Here is a 15,731-nt window from a genome sequence, read left to right as displayed (position 1 = left end):
CAGAAAAAAAAAAAAAACAAAGTCTTGAAAACTTCAGATTTTTTTTTTTCTTTTTTATACATGTTATCAAGTTCATGCGCATGCCACATAATGAAACTGGTGAGATCCTTCCATTAAAAAGCCAACTTTCCACTCAAAAAATGCTTCCAAATCCTGAAGGCAAGAAAAAGTACAAATAGGCCATCGATCAAGTCCCAAATGCTTCTTTTCGTAGGCAGAATCTTTCCATGAAGAGGTGGTGACTGGTTTAAAACATGTAAGAGGTGAGCCTCCCGTTGGCTAATGTTCCAGCCAACTGCACGGTGTCCGCAGCTCCCGCAGGTTTCCCCTTTTTGTTTGAATTCAAGAGTCTCTTTAGGCATTGAGGATTAAAGCACACACAATGCATTGTTTGAGAACAGTACACACTCCGCAAAACCCAGAGATAATACGGTATCTGATTGTTTTTAGAAAAGACATAAGAACCAAATTAATACTTTAATATCAAACACTATATACATCGAGAAGTTTTCCTAATAATAATAATAGTCATAATCATTATCATCATAACAATAATAATAATTATATAGTTTTAACAATGGTTTATCTCTTTTTTTTTTTTTTTGTCCTCCAGAAAGGTACAAAACAGATACTAACCTAACACTACTATGTTGTATGGTTGTCTACCTCAGGATACACAGTATCCAGTATATAAGTTGATTCTCATTTCCCAGGTTTGGGTTATGTGCAGAAAAAAAAAAATCATGGCATTGATAGCAAGAGAAAAAAAAAGACAATTAGTGTTGATAATCATAAAACTGAAGATGGTTTCTGATTATAGCCTGCAGACAAGCGTCCATGTTGAATCTTCTGCAGTGCTCATATCCCCGTGGTGATATTCTGAAAATTAGTACCTCATTAAATGGCCTCGTCTCATATTACCTCTTGTAGCTGAGCTGCTATTCTGCTGTAATAGCATTGTTACTGCAGTATATAAAAGGAACAAATGGCTGAAGGCAAACGTTGTTTTTCAGAAATGAAATGAAAAATAGATAGATATATATATATATATAAAAAGCACAGGAAAAAAAAACAAAAAACAGTCACAAAATAAAAACAAAGCAAACCCAAAACAGTGCATGCCTCTGAGGCTGAATGGTGCTAGACAGCATGTTTGTCAATGAATTGAATAGTTTTTTTGGCCTGTAGTGTTGAATGAGTTTTTAGGTTCTTTTGTCTAAAAGTGTTTTGTTAGGCACTAATCACATTTTATTGACTATCTTTTTAAACCTGTATGCGTTTGTGTGTGTAAGCCTCTCTGCATATAATTCTTCTCCGTCTCCTTCACTTGCCAGCTCTCTTGAACTGCAAGGTCATTGGTGCTTTAAAGTCCCCCACAGTAAAATTCTACACTTCTGAGGCGCCCCAACTAAGCCTTCCGTCATCTATTTTTAATACCAGAAAAACATCCCTTGTGACAACATGGGGTCTGCGTGCCTGTCATTTTGAACCTCATTAAGGGGTCGCTTAAACAAGTAACAGTAGGAGCAGAAGGTGGGCGCGCAATTGCTCCTGTGCTCGTTTTTTTTTTTTTTTTTTTTTGCTCTTTTTTTTTTGCTCTATTTCTCTGATTCTGTCCATCTTTCTAACTTGCCGCTTTGATACTGATAGATTCAGTAGAGTTAAAGACATAGCTAAAGAATTTTGAAGTGAGGTTCTATTAAAAGGTCAAAAGTACTCATAATGTCTTAATTTAGCAGGAATCTGTATTATTAGCTCATTCCGGAGACTAATGGTTTGTCAAAGAACGGCCAAGACCAAAGTGTACTGCTATAATCTTAAAACAACTTTTATGAACCTTTAAAGCACTGTAACTTTTTGTTTTTTTACTGGGCAGTCGTCCACACAGAAGACAACGACTGTTTACAACTAAAAATGGAAGGGCATTGCAACTGATCGTCCTGCGTGAAAAGTATTTCTGGTCAGAGTAATTAAGTTAATTCACACTATTTTTATAGGTTTTTAACAATGCATTACTATTCTATAAGGTAGTTACTCTGACTGTAAATGGTTGGAAAGCTCCATTTTGTTTTACAAAGAATGGGGATTCTCTATTATCTTATCATTAGCTGCTATTGTCCAATGCAAATATAAGGACAGTTTATGCGTTCATGAAACACTGTACAGATAAACTGCCATGGACTTGATGTTACTTTAAGAACATTAATTTACTTATGGGTCCTCTAAGGGTTTTTACCCGAAACAGGTTTCAAGGTTACACTAATACTAGTGCGTCTTTCCTCACAGTTTGTCTCTGTCCCCATTGCTGCATGTTCTGGCTCTGGCACAGATAAACTTGTTATTCAACTTTGAACTGAACCACAGGAAAGAGCTGCTTTCACCTAGAGAGCTGTGGCTGAGCCAGTAGAAGCTTGCAACCAATTTAAACATAAAAATAATTTCAAACTTCACAGTTAGTTTCATGTCCAATCTGTGCAATTCAAAACACAGAGCCTCAAAATGACCAAAAAGTTGGAATAGCAGTACAAAGACAGATGTTCCCAGTCTTAAACTCTGCTTGTTAAAACCGCACCAATAAATTATGATGGTGATATTAGGTAATCTAGTTGCAGGAAAATGTAGATAACTAGTTGTGTAGTTAAATTGTCTCTGTTAACGCGGCAGAACCAGACATTTTACAGCGTTGCAATGATGTAGCTCTGCGTTGACTCACTGCTTGTGAAAAAATAAAAACAGTTAAGAACTGATTGTAGTATCAGCTCTCTTAAATACTTGCTACTGTGAAAAAAGAAACAACAAAAAACCATTTGTGACGAGCCAGACTCTGAAGCCATTTCTTCAGAGCCTGGGTTTGATTGATTGGTATTTTTAACCAAATGAAGACACCAAAGGAGTTCTCTACTGTGGGAAAGATATTAACCGCTTATGATCTTTTAACAGAAAAGTCCTGAGCTATCCCTTTTGGTAAAGCTTGCCTCTTTCAAGGAAGCAAAAACCTTTCTTTAAATAAGACACTGCCGATATGAAAAACTCCCCTTCTGTTTCTGTGGAAGTAAGCGTTGCTGCTGATCAGTAAATTACTTTGAATCCAAGTGGTAACATAAACAAACTGAACAGAGCTGCCTTAAGTTTAATGGATATGTTTTTGTTCTGTTTACACTCCTCTAATTGGAGATATGCATTTGTCGTTGTAATGCTTCACCAACTGCTGCAATAATCTGAACATGAAAAGCATTTAATAAGTATTAAACTGAACTATGATCATGTTAAAGAATTAAAAAAAGCATGGTACTGTAAGGTGAAGGGTCTTATTAAACATATTTTATTGTTCTCATTTGACAGGATCTAAAATAGTTTAAACTATCTGCATAGTTCAAAGAGAATGTTTGATGAGTCGAATAACTTGATAGTTTAGCAAAAGAAAAAAAGAAAAAGAAAACACCACCCAGTTTAAGCCGTGAACCGTTTTGAACAATCAATAGCTAGGGAATAAATAGCTTTGGATGCAAATGTTTATGGGAGTGTTAATATTGACTAATGCTCAACTGGAACAGAGAAAACAATTGCGGCCCAGCTCAGTAAACATTGCACAAATGGCTGTGACTGCTGCCGTGAAATTGTGTTATCAAGTTTCAAAAGGTATTGATTCTCGATTTTAACAGCGGTTAACGAAGTGTCTGGAGAGAAAGTTTCAATTTAGTTTTGGCTTTGTGAGTTTGAGTGAACAGAACCCTTTTTTTCTTTTTTTTAGAAATGTCTTATTGGCCAAGTTTATTGGGTTTGTCAGAAAGAAAGAGTTGCTCACTGATTTGAAAAGGATTTGCTCGTCCGGAACGTTCAACTGCTCATCATAGTATGGAGAAAGAGGACACCACGTTTAAAAAACCAGGGATTGTAAGTGACTTTGCTCCATGTCAGATATTTCATCACATATTTCTGAATTCTGTCTTAGTTAAAAACTGAACAACTACATCTATCTCAGGTTTAAGCTAAGCTTTAGAAGGCTTCTTGAGAGGTCTCAGGGAAACGTTCCATTTCTGTCTGTCGTATATACAATAATTTCTAACACCTAGAATCTACAATGCTCCACTGTGTATACGGCTACTGTCTAAAAATGTAAAACTCTTCTGCTATTGGCTGCTGTTTTTGAATGTGCTTTTGCATTGTTGCAATGGTGTGCCGTCTGTGTGTATGCACAATAAACTGCATGAACTTAGTTTTCATAGGTAAACATCAGTGCTGCAATGACATAAATACGATGTAGCAAGATGGTAAATGTCATGGGAAAATAAGAATCACTAAGTGTCAAAAAAATGGGATTTGGCATCTTGGTTGAAGGTATAAGAGGGGGCACTTTCTCTCCCACTTTTAACATCAACTTTTTTTTTAACTCACAGAAGGAGAAAGACCACTTAATTTTTCTTCTGAAAAAAATAGTTTTTTTTTTGTTTTGTTTTTTCTTGAGAAGCCTGCTTTTTATGCCCAATCAAGCAAATGCAATCCACCCAAATCCCACCCACTACCCTGCAGCCTAGGGTAGATTCAGGCCACGCTAGGTGTAAATGACCTCCAGCACAGAGGGAGGCGCTATAAAGTAAAGAGTCCCACTAGGGTGACCAGCAGCAAAGCAAGTAGAGAACTTGTCTTCTGCAGACGTTGCGCAGCGTTCGTTTCACTCCGCGAAGGGGCAGCCGTTTCATGGCTAGTTTCATCTAAAGGATAGAAAAAAAATATATACAGCATGAATTGATAGGTTTCTCTGTTATGATGATGAAACATATATAAAATATGAAATAATATAATTTATTTACATACAGGCACATCTCAGTAATACAATATTACCAAAATGGTTAATATATTCCACTGATTCAATAAAAAAAAAAAAATACATAAATAAACCTTGATATATTTCAAGCATTCGTTCATATTGGTTGTGCTGATTATGACCTGCAATAAATTAAATCAGTTTTAAGTAAAATTAGTGGAAAAACAGAAAAACTAAAAAGGTACATTTTAAAACAGAAAGGTGGGCCTACTCTGCTCAAGAGTATGCCCATGTACTGTACACTATTATGAACAGAATAATATCTGCAGCAAAGTGGTGTTGAAAGGAGGTGATGAGGCTATGGCAGTGAGGTCAATAGGTTTCCCCTCAAAACCTTTTACTTTTGCTTATGCAGATTAATGTGCTTCAATAGGTGGAAGCCCTGGTTGCTTTGGTTTGCGAGCAGAGCCAGGTTTGGACATTAGCTCTTCTGCATTGTTGCGCCTGTTTTTTATAATGTTTCTCCTGACAATACCCTCCTGACTGTCTAAAGGGCTTAAGTCAGGTGAGTTTCCTGGCTAATCATGGACAACAATACTGTAGCAATTAAACTGAGTAGTGTGGGCAAATACCACTAAAATTGTAACCAGCACAGTTTTAAAGTATGTCAAGGCAGTGCTTTAAAATTGCAATGTTTATGTTGTGCATCTTTTTCTACCACATTTTTTCCATCCTCACAACTTTCCATTATAATATTCCTGGATACAGATTGTCTTTTTAGTAAAGACCTTTTTGTGGAGGATATAACCGACTGACTACTCCACAGCAGTCAAGTCAGCACCATGCTCTACAATCATGTAGGCCTGAATTTTAGATTTTCCTTGTGTATAAACCATAATCCTCAAAATCAACATAAATATGTGAAATGCAACACTCTGTGTACAATCTATATAATGTGTGACATATAGATGTCTATGTTTTGTAATTGTGCAATTACAAAACATAATTATTTCATGAGATTCTAATATGAAACAAACCTGTACTCAAGAAGCACTGGTTTGTTTCACTAACAATAGTATTTGCAACAATTTTCAGATTCATGTCATGAAGTCTGAGTTGCCATTTGAACTTCAGTTGCTGTATAATGTTTCATCTCCCAGGTGAGCGGCCGCCTGTGTCTGTCTGGCAGTAGCATCAGTATCTGTGTGCAGCCATGTGCCCGCTTCACCGTGGGAAAGTAGCTGAACCATGCACAGCACAAGGACAGACAGACCAGACGTTTACATAACCACACAACTGTGTATGTAAGATGAGTTGTCAAGACTGGACGGACAGAGCAACAACGACAACTGAGGGGATGAATGCTTAAATTCAATGGCTTTGGAAATGATGAAAGAGAATTTAGCCAAAACTTAAGCTAGATTCTGTTGATTAGAGGCAGCCTTTAAAGGATGCAAACAGCACAGCAAAATTAACAAGCAAGCACAAATCAAAGAGGCAAGCATCAAACCTGCATAAGCATTTAGAACTAGTAGCATCCTATATTATGTATTTTGCTAGCTGCAATTATTCCACACTGTACAAAGTTTGACTTTAAGCATTTGAAAATTCAATCTGTCACACACTAAATCACATTAAAAAGACCAATCAAATTTAATAGGAAATCATAAATTACGCATCTTTTAGACCTTCTAATATCACCTAAAAGTTTAAATGTGTGGCGATGCCCTATGTAAGGACCACTTAAATTATTGGGGGAAAAAAAAAGTTTTTAAAAAGTTACAATACCTTAAGCTAAGTTAGTGAAAATGTTGCCAAGTTTTTTTTATACTGAGTTTAGACATTCCTCTACTTTTCTTCCAAGTCTATTCTTTTGTATCATACTTTTATAGTGAGCTCTCTTTATGTTGGCACAGACCTGAGTGTAAACTGGTGCTGAGAATGAAACAGCAGCGTGTGGCTGATGGGGTGTGTTTCTCCCTGGTGACTGACTTGGTCTCATGTAAAACACATAAAATGTTGTGCATTCTGAGGACAACAAATAATCAATGCTGAGCTGCAGAGCCAAACAGCAAGTCAATGAAGGCTTAAGCAGACTGTTAGAATGTATACCTACACTCTGCACATAGAGATAAGGTAATGATTTTTTTTTCTTGTGGTTTTTACAGCTGACATATTAATTACAATGCCGAATTGATATTTCATTAAACATCAGCAGTTTTTATGTTCACAAGGAGAAAATATTTTTCATACACAAATACATCTAAAATTGTTGAATATCAACAACTTCAACAGTTCTTTGTTACCCATTTCAGAAAGTAAAACTAATTATACAGATTAGAGCCTTACTTTCTTGACTTAGAGCCTTACTTTCAATTTTAATGATTATGGCTTATTGGTGATGAAAACCTCAAATTCAGTGTTTCAGATGAATATGATCATACTTGAGTAAAATTAATACAAAATCTTGTATTAAATTTAAACTACAACCTTTTGTGACTTGATCATCTTTTGGAGGGTGTCAGTGATGGTGTTCCGTACATATTTTAAAGCGGTACTCTTCCTGAGATTGTGCAGTCTACTGACCCAGACCCAGAGACCACTTAGGACCTTAGGAAACTTTTTCAGGTGTTTTGAATTAATTTGCTGATTCGGTTGTGAAACAGTGAATTTCCAGTAATTGCCTTTTTTTTATGATATTCATGTTTTTGGAGACTGAATTTTGGGTTTCCACTATCTGTAAACAATAATCATGAACATTTCAAGAAATTATAGCTTTCAATTTTCTATGATTTTAGCATGTATGATCTCAAATTCTGAATTTCATAATAATTTGTTTTTCAAATAAATAAAATATGAATAGTTTTGGATAGATTTATCCATTAAGTGTGTTTATTTCTAAGTGTAATTTAATTGTGGTCTATGTTAAAAAAGAAGTCTTTAGACACTTGTAGTACAGAAACTTGTCTACTTTTTACACAAAAAAGTTGTTCTAAATTGGAATCTTGGAGAAATGTTTAAATGATTATGTGGAAAACAAGCTTGATAAACATGCAGTGTAGAGCAACAAAACAGGGTGACATACAGGAGACACATGCAAGAGGTCACAGTGAATAAGACCAAAAGCCATACTAACCTCTTGGTAACGTACTTTCTACTCTGTCATCTATATCAAAAACACGATCTGTTTTCAGACAGCTGTCTACAACAGAAAATAGGGAGAATGGGAAATCATTACAGGTATGCAACAAATATGTTAGTGACATTTGTACTCCCACCTCCACTTTAGCCCAAACACGCAGAGCAACAAAGCTAATGGCAACATTCAGAGGATTTCAGTTGATTTGATAATCTAGCATCTTTTTTCATGTTTCAAAAAGAATAAAATCATTTTCTTAGAAGGCAGGTCTGTGATACATAAAAGGAGCATGTTGAACAATGACTGAACAGTAAAACAGGGAAGTGAGGAAACCATACATCCCTAATTCGTTTTGATCTCCAGTCCAAGAGTGTACCTCGGTAAGCTATATTATAAAGCCCTGTGTTGCATCCAAACACTTACTTGATGGTCGGACGAAAACTTTAAGCTTGAGGCATGTTTTCTTCCCGTTTGGAGCAACGGTGGAGGCTGAAAGAAATCACAACAGAGACAGGTTAACATGGCTGATACTGTGCAGCATGTACACTCAACGGCCTGTTATGCAGCAGTTCTGGACTTGAACTCCACAGTTAAAGATTCACTGAATAGAAAAGGTCTGGTAATATATATCAGATCTAACACAGCAGTTAGCTCTGAAATAGTGTAATTCGAAAAACATAACGTTTTAAGATAGTTAATGTTGACTGGTACAGGGATTAAACAGGGTTAGTCATGGGTTTTTGTGGAATTATAGCTTGAAAGTATTTACAGATGTGTGGGAAACTCTACAGAAAAAAAGCAGAGAGCTATTCTTACAGCAGAATTTCCCTATGTTAGAGAAGCATGTAGCAGCAGCAGCAGCTCATGAAGGACCAGGATATTTACAAATCAGCATGTACAAAAACAGAAAAAAGCTTTGTAATTTATTGTTAAATACACAGAGCCTTGCAAAAACATTCAGAACCCTCAACAGTTAAACATTTTATGATTACAACAAATTCATTGTGTTTTACTGCAATTTCACGTGACAGCCCATAGCAAAGCAGCACACAATTGTGAACGAGGGAAAATCTTAAAAGTGTGAAAGTGTATTCTGCACTCCTGCGACAATATTTTGTAGAACCACCTTTCAAAGCAATTACAGTTTCGTGTCTCTTTCTGTTAATCTCTGACTTAAACTTCTCCACAGCTTTCTCCATGACCGCTCTGTTGTGTTCTTTAGTCTTCATGAAGTTGTTTGTTTTCTAACAGATCTCAGAGGCCGTCATGTAACAGATGGACTTAATATAAAAAGGGGACTTCTGAAGGCATCTGTTTATACTGGATTTGGTTTAGAGGCAGAAAAGTGAAAGAGGCTGAATACAGACGCATGCGACACAGATTTTATGAATCTGTAAATGTAACAGTTTCTTTAAACTTTGAAATTTTGCACCATTTTATGTTGGTTTGTCACATAGAATTCTGCTAATGACATAAAGGTTTGTGTTTCTACAATAAGAAAAAAATGTGAAAAGTTCTATACTTTTGCAAGGCAATGTACAATGATGTGTTTCCCTCCATGAGAACCTCAACATGGTTTCACGCTACCCAGAGTGAGGAAGGATAAACTGTGTGTGGTGCATGTGTGGATGGTTTGTGGTTGATGTGAGGAAACAGAACCCTTCCTGCCAGGTCCATGGGGTGTGAATCTCCAGAACGGTAGTTACCATGGGGGCTGTGTCAAATCCACAAAAAAATATCTCAAGTGTTACAGATGTGGGAGTATGAGTGGTTGACCACTAATAGTGTTGTGGTGGGGCAGCAGGTGCTGTCTCCTGCAGACCAGGACAGGGGTCAAACATATGTCAGTGTAGAACATGGGGGACCACTACAGCATTGTACACCGTCTTGAAATTATAGGCTGCTGCGTTTGGGTTCAGGACCTCGTATCAAGCTGAGAAAAGTGTAGACTCCTTCAGCAGTTGTGATGAATTAATTTTATCTGCCAGCTCCAACTTCCAGCCTCTGCTGCTCCTCCTCCAGATTCACTATGGAACTCTTTACTTTGGTAGGTTTGGGGTTGTGTCATACTCTTTGCATTTACAGATTAATTCAACCGTTCACATTTTTATTTACGAGTCCATTTGAAAACCTAACTGTACAGCTATGTATTACATTGTGTTTGATTAGATTAAATCCCTGTTACATTGATACATGACAAAACGTTAAAAAAAATTGGAGGGCTGTTAATAGTTTAGCAAGGCGCTGTTCAAAGCAGACAACAGTTTTTCTTTATCATAATATGTCATTGCAGACATATTTATTACCACATACTTTAGTCATGCTTTGAAGTGGACACATACAAGTGTCTCTTTCTATCTGACAGTTGGGCAGAATTTTTAAATTTGAACATCGGTCCAAAATCCAGCCAGAACTGATGAAGTTCATTAGGTTTATCTGCCATGATTTTACAAAGCACTTCCTGTCATTTGATTTATATATATAAATAATTTTTATTAATTTTTTTAAGGAATGCAAACTCTGCATATCGAAACTATTTAGATTTTAAACTATGTTAAATCAGCATGCTGAAGGATAATTGCATCAGATTAAGGAGGCCTCAGAGCAGTTTGTCTTTTTAGCTGATCCAATTTAGCATCAGCAGGTGTTTATTCAATTTGCAAATTTTGTTAAAAGAATGCCAACACTAACAAATAATGCTTTTGCAATGGGCACTCACTATTTCAGAGAAAAATGCTGTACTTGTCAAATGATCTTTGACAACCAGAGTGTACTGAGAAACTGAGAATATACTGAGCTAGAAATGATCAACTTATGTCTGTGACACATGTCTAGTTGCTTTTGCATTTTACCAACAAAATGTTTGATATTTTCGATTATTTAACCCTTAGATTAGAGGCAAGACCTTCTGAAAAAAATGTTTTCTGCAACCATTAAATGTTTGCAATGAGAAAATTATTGATTAGCAAATATGGAAAAGGTCAGAGTGTTCCTCAGTTTTAGCAAGACAAGATTGTGCATCCATCTACCTGTATTTCATGCAATCTAACTCATGCAACTCAGCTCCCTCTCTGCCCCATGTTGTCATTTAATTTTTTCACTTCATTAGTTGTTATCTTTCCCTTCCCTACAAGAGAAGTCACCTGACAACCGATGCTGTTTGTCATGCCTCTGTTTGTCTTCAAAAGATGCGAGAAGGGAGGCCAGGGGCGACAGAAGGGACAGAGGGAAAGTGATCCTTATTATTTCCTGTGGAGGCTGCTGATGACACGCTAATGAACCTTGGCGACCGTCGCTCACCCATTGAGTCACACACCCCGGCACCTACGCAATTTATGTCACTTTTCGTAGTGCTCCACTTCTTTACTCTTTTCTTTGCAGTGAGTGCCCATAAAGTGCCTAACAGACACCCTCACACACGCACACACACACACACACAGACCTCGTCTCCACGTGTTGTATCTTCATCATCATTGTGGGCTGAGTTGAGTCACAGCCATCGACACCAGCCACTTAGCAAAGGCTGCTGATCATGAAAGAAGGATGGGTGTGATGACAATAGGCAGAGAGCATGTGGGAGTCCCTCCCCTAGCCAGCAAATTGCTGAAGCTGTTGTGATGTTTATAGATTTAGCTATGACACTCTAACTCCAACATAAGAGAAACGCACAGAGCTAAGTGAGCAGAGCAACTGCCCGTGTGTCTAGGATTTCACCCTAATCATAGATCTTTCTTACCTATGAAAAAGCATTCTTAGTTTTTGAAGCATTTTTTTTTTTCAAAGATGCAAAAGAAATCTGCTGACGACTGAAGTCAGTCAATTTTCGGGACATAATAATTTGGAATTTGCATTTATTTGCTAAGGGACAGTGTGTATTAATCAACATGAGTAAACATTTGTATAAATATGCCAGCTTTTGGCTTTTTTGAGGTGATATTGACAAATATTTCAGTTTCAGTCAGTCTTTCTTTGACGACAGTACAGCGTTGTTTTTCAGCTACTGCTCCCATACACACAGTGAGATGTCGCCTCTGCTCCTAAATTTCATAGCAAATGAGTTAAAGCTCAAAGCACTAAAGCTTGCAGAATTACTTGGAATGCTGTTCCTATATTTTGTTTTATTTTACACTACAGATTATTGATTGGCATCAGTTTTAACACCTGCTGTTCACTCTACCTTGAGGCTCCACAAACTTTGAATTTCTGGCCATAGCATGGACGAGTGGTTCTTTTGAAGGACAAATGGCATGATAAGACGTCCCGAAATGAAAGTCAGATGGGTATGGGGGGGTGATCTGGCTACTCCTCCATGCCTTGTCCACTGATTAGCAGTGGCTGCTTCCTTCGGTCCACTGCATTATGCATTAGCATTAAGGCAAATGGAATGAAGCAGAATCCAATTACGGGAGAACAAACAGGTGGGCTCAGTGCAGCTTAGGCAGAGGATTGTTTCAATCACAGCCCAAGCCAAGCTTTATTGCAACTGAAATTTCATGCAGAAAACACATGCTAAAATCCTAGACACAAAACAAGGTCTGCGTGATAAGAATTAAAAATTGAAGTTGGGGCCTGCTACATTCAGAAATTGACGACCAGAGTATAACTTCTGTACTGTTTATGCATGATTTAAGAGACATGGCTCCAAAATTGTGCAAGCCATATATATATTCAGCAAGACAGGATCATCATTGACAGTCTGGTCAATTTTCAATATTACACACCCTGTTCAAATTCCTCACCTAGACTGATGTAACTGGTTGCAGATGACCATAAATCAATTGGAATGAAGATATCAGCATCGGTTCAGCCTTTGAAAAGCACAAGAGCTCTGATATTTGCATCTAGAAGTCATTTTTCTTGCACATACCCGGGCATTATTCAAGCAAAAAAAACAAAAAAAAAACATACATTCTTAAAGGATTTTAAGCCTGGAATAATGACTGAAAAAAGAAAAAAAGAAGGGCATAATTTGGTAAAAATAAAATCCATGTTCATCTACAATTTTCTGCTTCATAATTATCAGGTTTGAAACAGGATTTTTTAATCTTTGATTCCAGAAGTGAGACCAAATAAAATGGATTTCTGACTTGCTATGTTGGATAAGTTTTGAATTGAACTTGTGCAACAGTAAGCTGAGCATTATATATCCACATTAGCACATTTCTCAAGATTAGGTGACATTTTTGCACAGCACAGTGTTATCATCTTACTGCCTGCATTTATTTGATATTCATATATAAAATAACACTAGATGATGTTTTTGATGCCAAACAGATTCTAAATTTAATACATTGTTAATAATATAGCACATACAGTAGGTAAGAATCCACCGTGGAAATTAAGTTATGCAGAAACTGCTAGCTCTCCCGGTGCATGTATAGATTCTCTGAAAAACTAAAGTCAACGAGATGAAAACCTCAAAAAAAAACACCAAAAAAAACCCTTGGGGGCACTTTCTTTTTTCCGGCCTTGCAGGAAAAAAAATGAAGTGAAATAAGATTTCTCTTTTGACTTTGGTGAAAGATCGCAAGCGCTAGACGTACGCTTTTGTTTTAGTTGTATTTACCCAGAATTCCCTGCACTACAGATCGGTCTCTGGTCCACTTATCATTCACTTCAAATGACCCAAGACCAATGTTTTTTAGGTGGAACACAGTTTTTGGTTCACATCAGAATTCGACTGTGCATTCCCGTCTCCCAAAATGAACCTTTGTGTGCAAACAAACAACAGTTCAATGACAAAAGGACTGGTGAAAATGCAGCTTGAGTCTCAATATGGAAGAAGACTCCAAGTAAGCTATTTTAAGCATAAACTGATACTTAAAAACTGAAATTAGAAGAAGTATAAAAGGTGTAAGACGCTATTTATGAAAGAATGGATTTCTGGACATGTCTGTAATTCATTCGAGGCCGTAGCAGAGTGAGGCTTGATCAGCAGATAGCAAAAAGGCTAAACAGAATACAGCAAAGATCTTTTGTTTTATCCTTTTGATCTTTTAATTTCTGTCTGTCCGCCATGGGATATGCTGGATTAGAAAATGTCTGCTTTTTTGAAAACTTAAGGTAAAGATTTACAAAGAGAAAAGTCAGCCAGAGGACTGTAATCGGTGTGTATCCAGTATTTGGTAGTGCATCATATTTATGGTACCCCACTCCATGCTCAAATGACTCACCAATCTGCTAAGATTTGATGACAAACTATCATTTTAAACCATGCCATTTAAGCTAATGTCTAACTTTTCAATCAGTTTCAGTTTAAAATGCTCAAGCTTTACTAAGAGTTGCATGCGGTCATGTGAGAATATAATAACATCATCATATTAGAATGCCTGTAGAGTAACATCAGCCTGATGGTCAGATGGCCTTAATTATGGGGTTCTAATCCTTATATCCATTCTTGGGTAATGAAAGAAACCAGTTTAACTGAATATGAAGCAGTGCTGTGTCCAGTACTACTGCATTCTGGGTAAGCCAATCCTGTCAGCTAACAAAAGAAACAGCCCGCTGGCCTTGTCCTTTATTTACCAGGATTACTCATGTGGATTACACCGAACAAACCAAGTTAGAATTTAGGTCCAGAACTCTGAGCAAACACAGAACCGTTTCCAAGAACGTTAAAGCCAATACACACAGTGTTTCTTTTCCAAAACTTCATGCCATCTTCATCACACATTTCCATTTGTGCATTTGTGCAGCCTGTGGAATTTTTTTTTCTTTACTTTTGGGCAGAAGCTGAACAGATCCCAAATCCAACCTTCAACAAATTATGGCAATTTTTATAGCGATAGAATATTTACAGGATACTATCCAATAAGGATATCATTAAGAAGTTTATATTATTTATTCAAATAAAAAAGTAGAACTCAAATATATTTTTATTTCAAGAATTTTGATGATCATGGCTTAGCCAATAAAAACCAGGGATTCAGCTTCTGAGAAAACCAGCAGAAAATGACAATACATAGATACATAAATTTGATATCATGACCATATGATGATCTACATATCATGGCCAACTTTACAGTTCTTCAGCCACTGACAACATCCAGAGGAACAGTAAGCCACAAACTGTCACCACTAAAGAAACTGGCTGTTCACAAAGTCCCCTATCTAATCATATCAATAAAAAATGATGTGGAAGGAAAAAAATAAAATAAAAATGAACAGGCAAAGACTTTGTGAAGTAAGTATGGTAGAAACTCATAGGGCACAGACTGCAGCTTGAATCATCCTAAGTAATAAAAACGATTAGCTGAAATATACCACTGTGTATCTGCAACTACTCGATATGAGTGATATGAATAATCAGCAAAATGGCTTTCAAAGACATTAACTTCACTCTTAATGAAAATGCATGGCATGCCATACATGTTTGCATCTGTGCACGAGAAGATCAGAGAGACATTATCTGTAACCTCCACTCCACTTCTGTCCCCTCTGCTGTTGCACACCTTCTGCTCTTTCCTTGCGTTTCACGATCCTCGGTAGAAAATAACCAACTCATTTCTTACGTCTCCTGCATGGGGGTGGGAAGGTCACAGGCAGTGACAAAGAAAGCGATTACGACTAAGTTGAGAAGGGGGACTGAGTTGGATTAGATAATGGCTTATTATACAATAATTGCACTGGTTTTCTCACACCATTATTTCCTACATGAGTGCAACGGTGAGGAGATATCATTTTTTAATTTTTGGTTTTATGCCGCAGTAGTTAAAGTATCATTTTCTCAAAGACTTCATAATGGGACTTTTAGAAATATTCCTTTCTCTTGTCGTTCTTCAGTTGAAAAGGGAGTGATTGAAAGCCCGAGGCCTCTTAAAGTCATCA

At 36.9% G+C, this 15,731-nt stretch overlaps 1 protein-coding gene across 2 annotated transcripts in view; it reads right to left on the bottom strand.

Annotated features, from left to right (window-relative positions):
• Positions 1–920: 920 nt before the first annotated feature.
• Positions 921–15,731, bottom strand: part of efna5b (ephrin-A5b) — a 114,438-nt gene continuing 99,627 nt past the window's right edge. Inside the window, exons 3-5 of one of the 2 annotated variants that reach the window (XM_007557582.2) lie at positions 8,328–8,393; positions 7,902–7,967; positions 921–4,712 (exon numbers count right to left, since the gene is read on the bottom strand). In XM_007557582.2, the coding sequence (XP_007557644.1) occupies positions 4,588–4,712; positions 7,902–7,967; positions 8,328–8,393 (257 nt within the window). In that variant the 3' untranslated portion in view covers positions 921–4,587. The remainder of the gene's footprint in view (positions 4,713–7,901; positions 7,968–8,327; positions 8,394–15,731) is intronic. The other variant, XM_007557583.2, reaches the window with a different exon arrangement.

The sequence above is a fragment of the Poecilia formosa genome, unplaced genomic scaffold (assembly GCF_000485575.1).
Source record: "Poecilia formosa unplaced genomic scaffold, Poecilia_formosa-5.1.2 Scaffold89, whole genome shotgun sequence".
NCBI lineage: Eukaryota > Metazoa > Chordata > Actinopteri > Cyprinodontiformes > Poeciliidae > Poecilia > Poecilia formosa.
The sequence above is the reverse complement of the archived record's forward strand: the minus strand, read 5'-3'. Positions and strand labels throughout refer to the sequence as shown.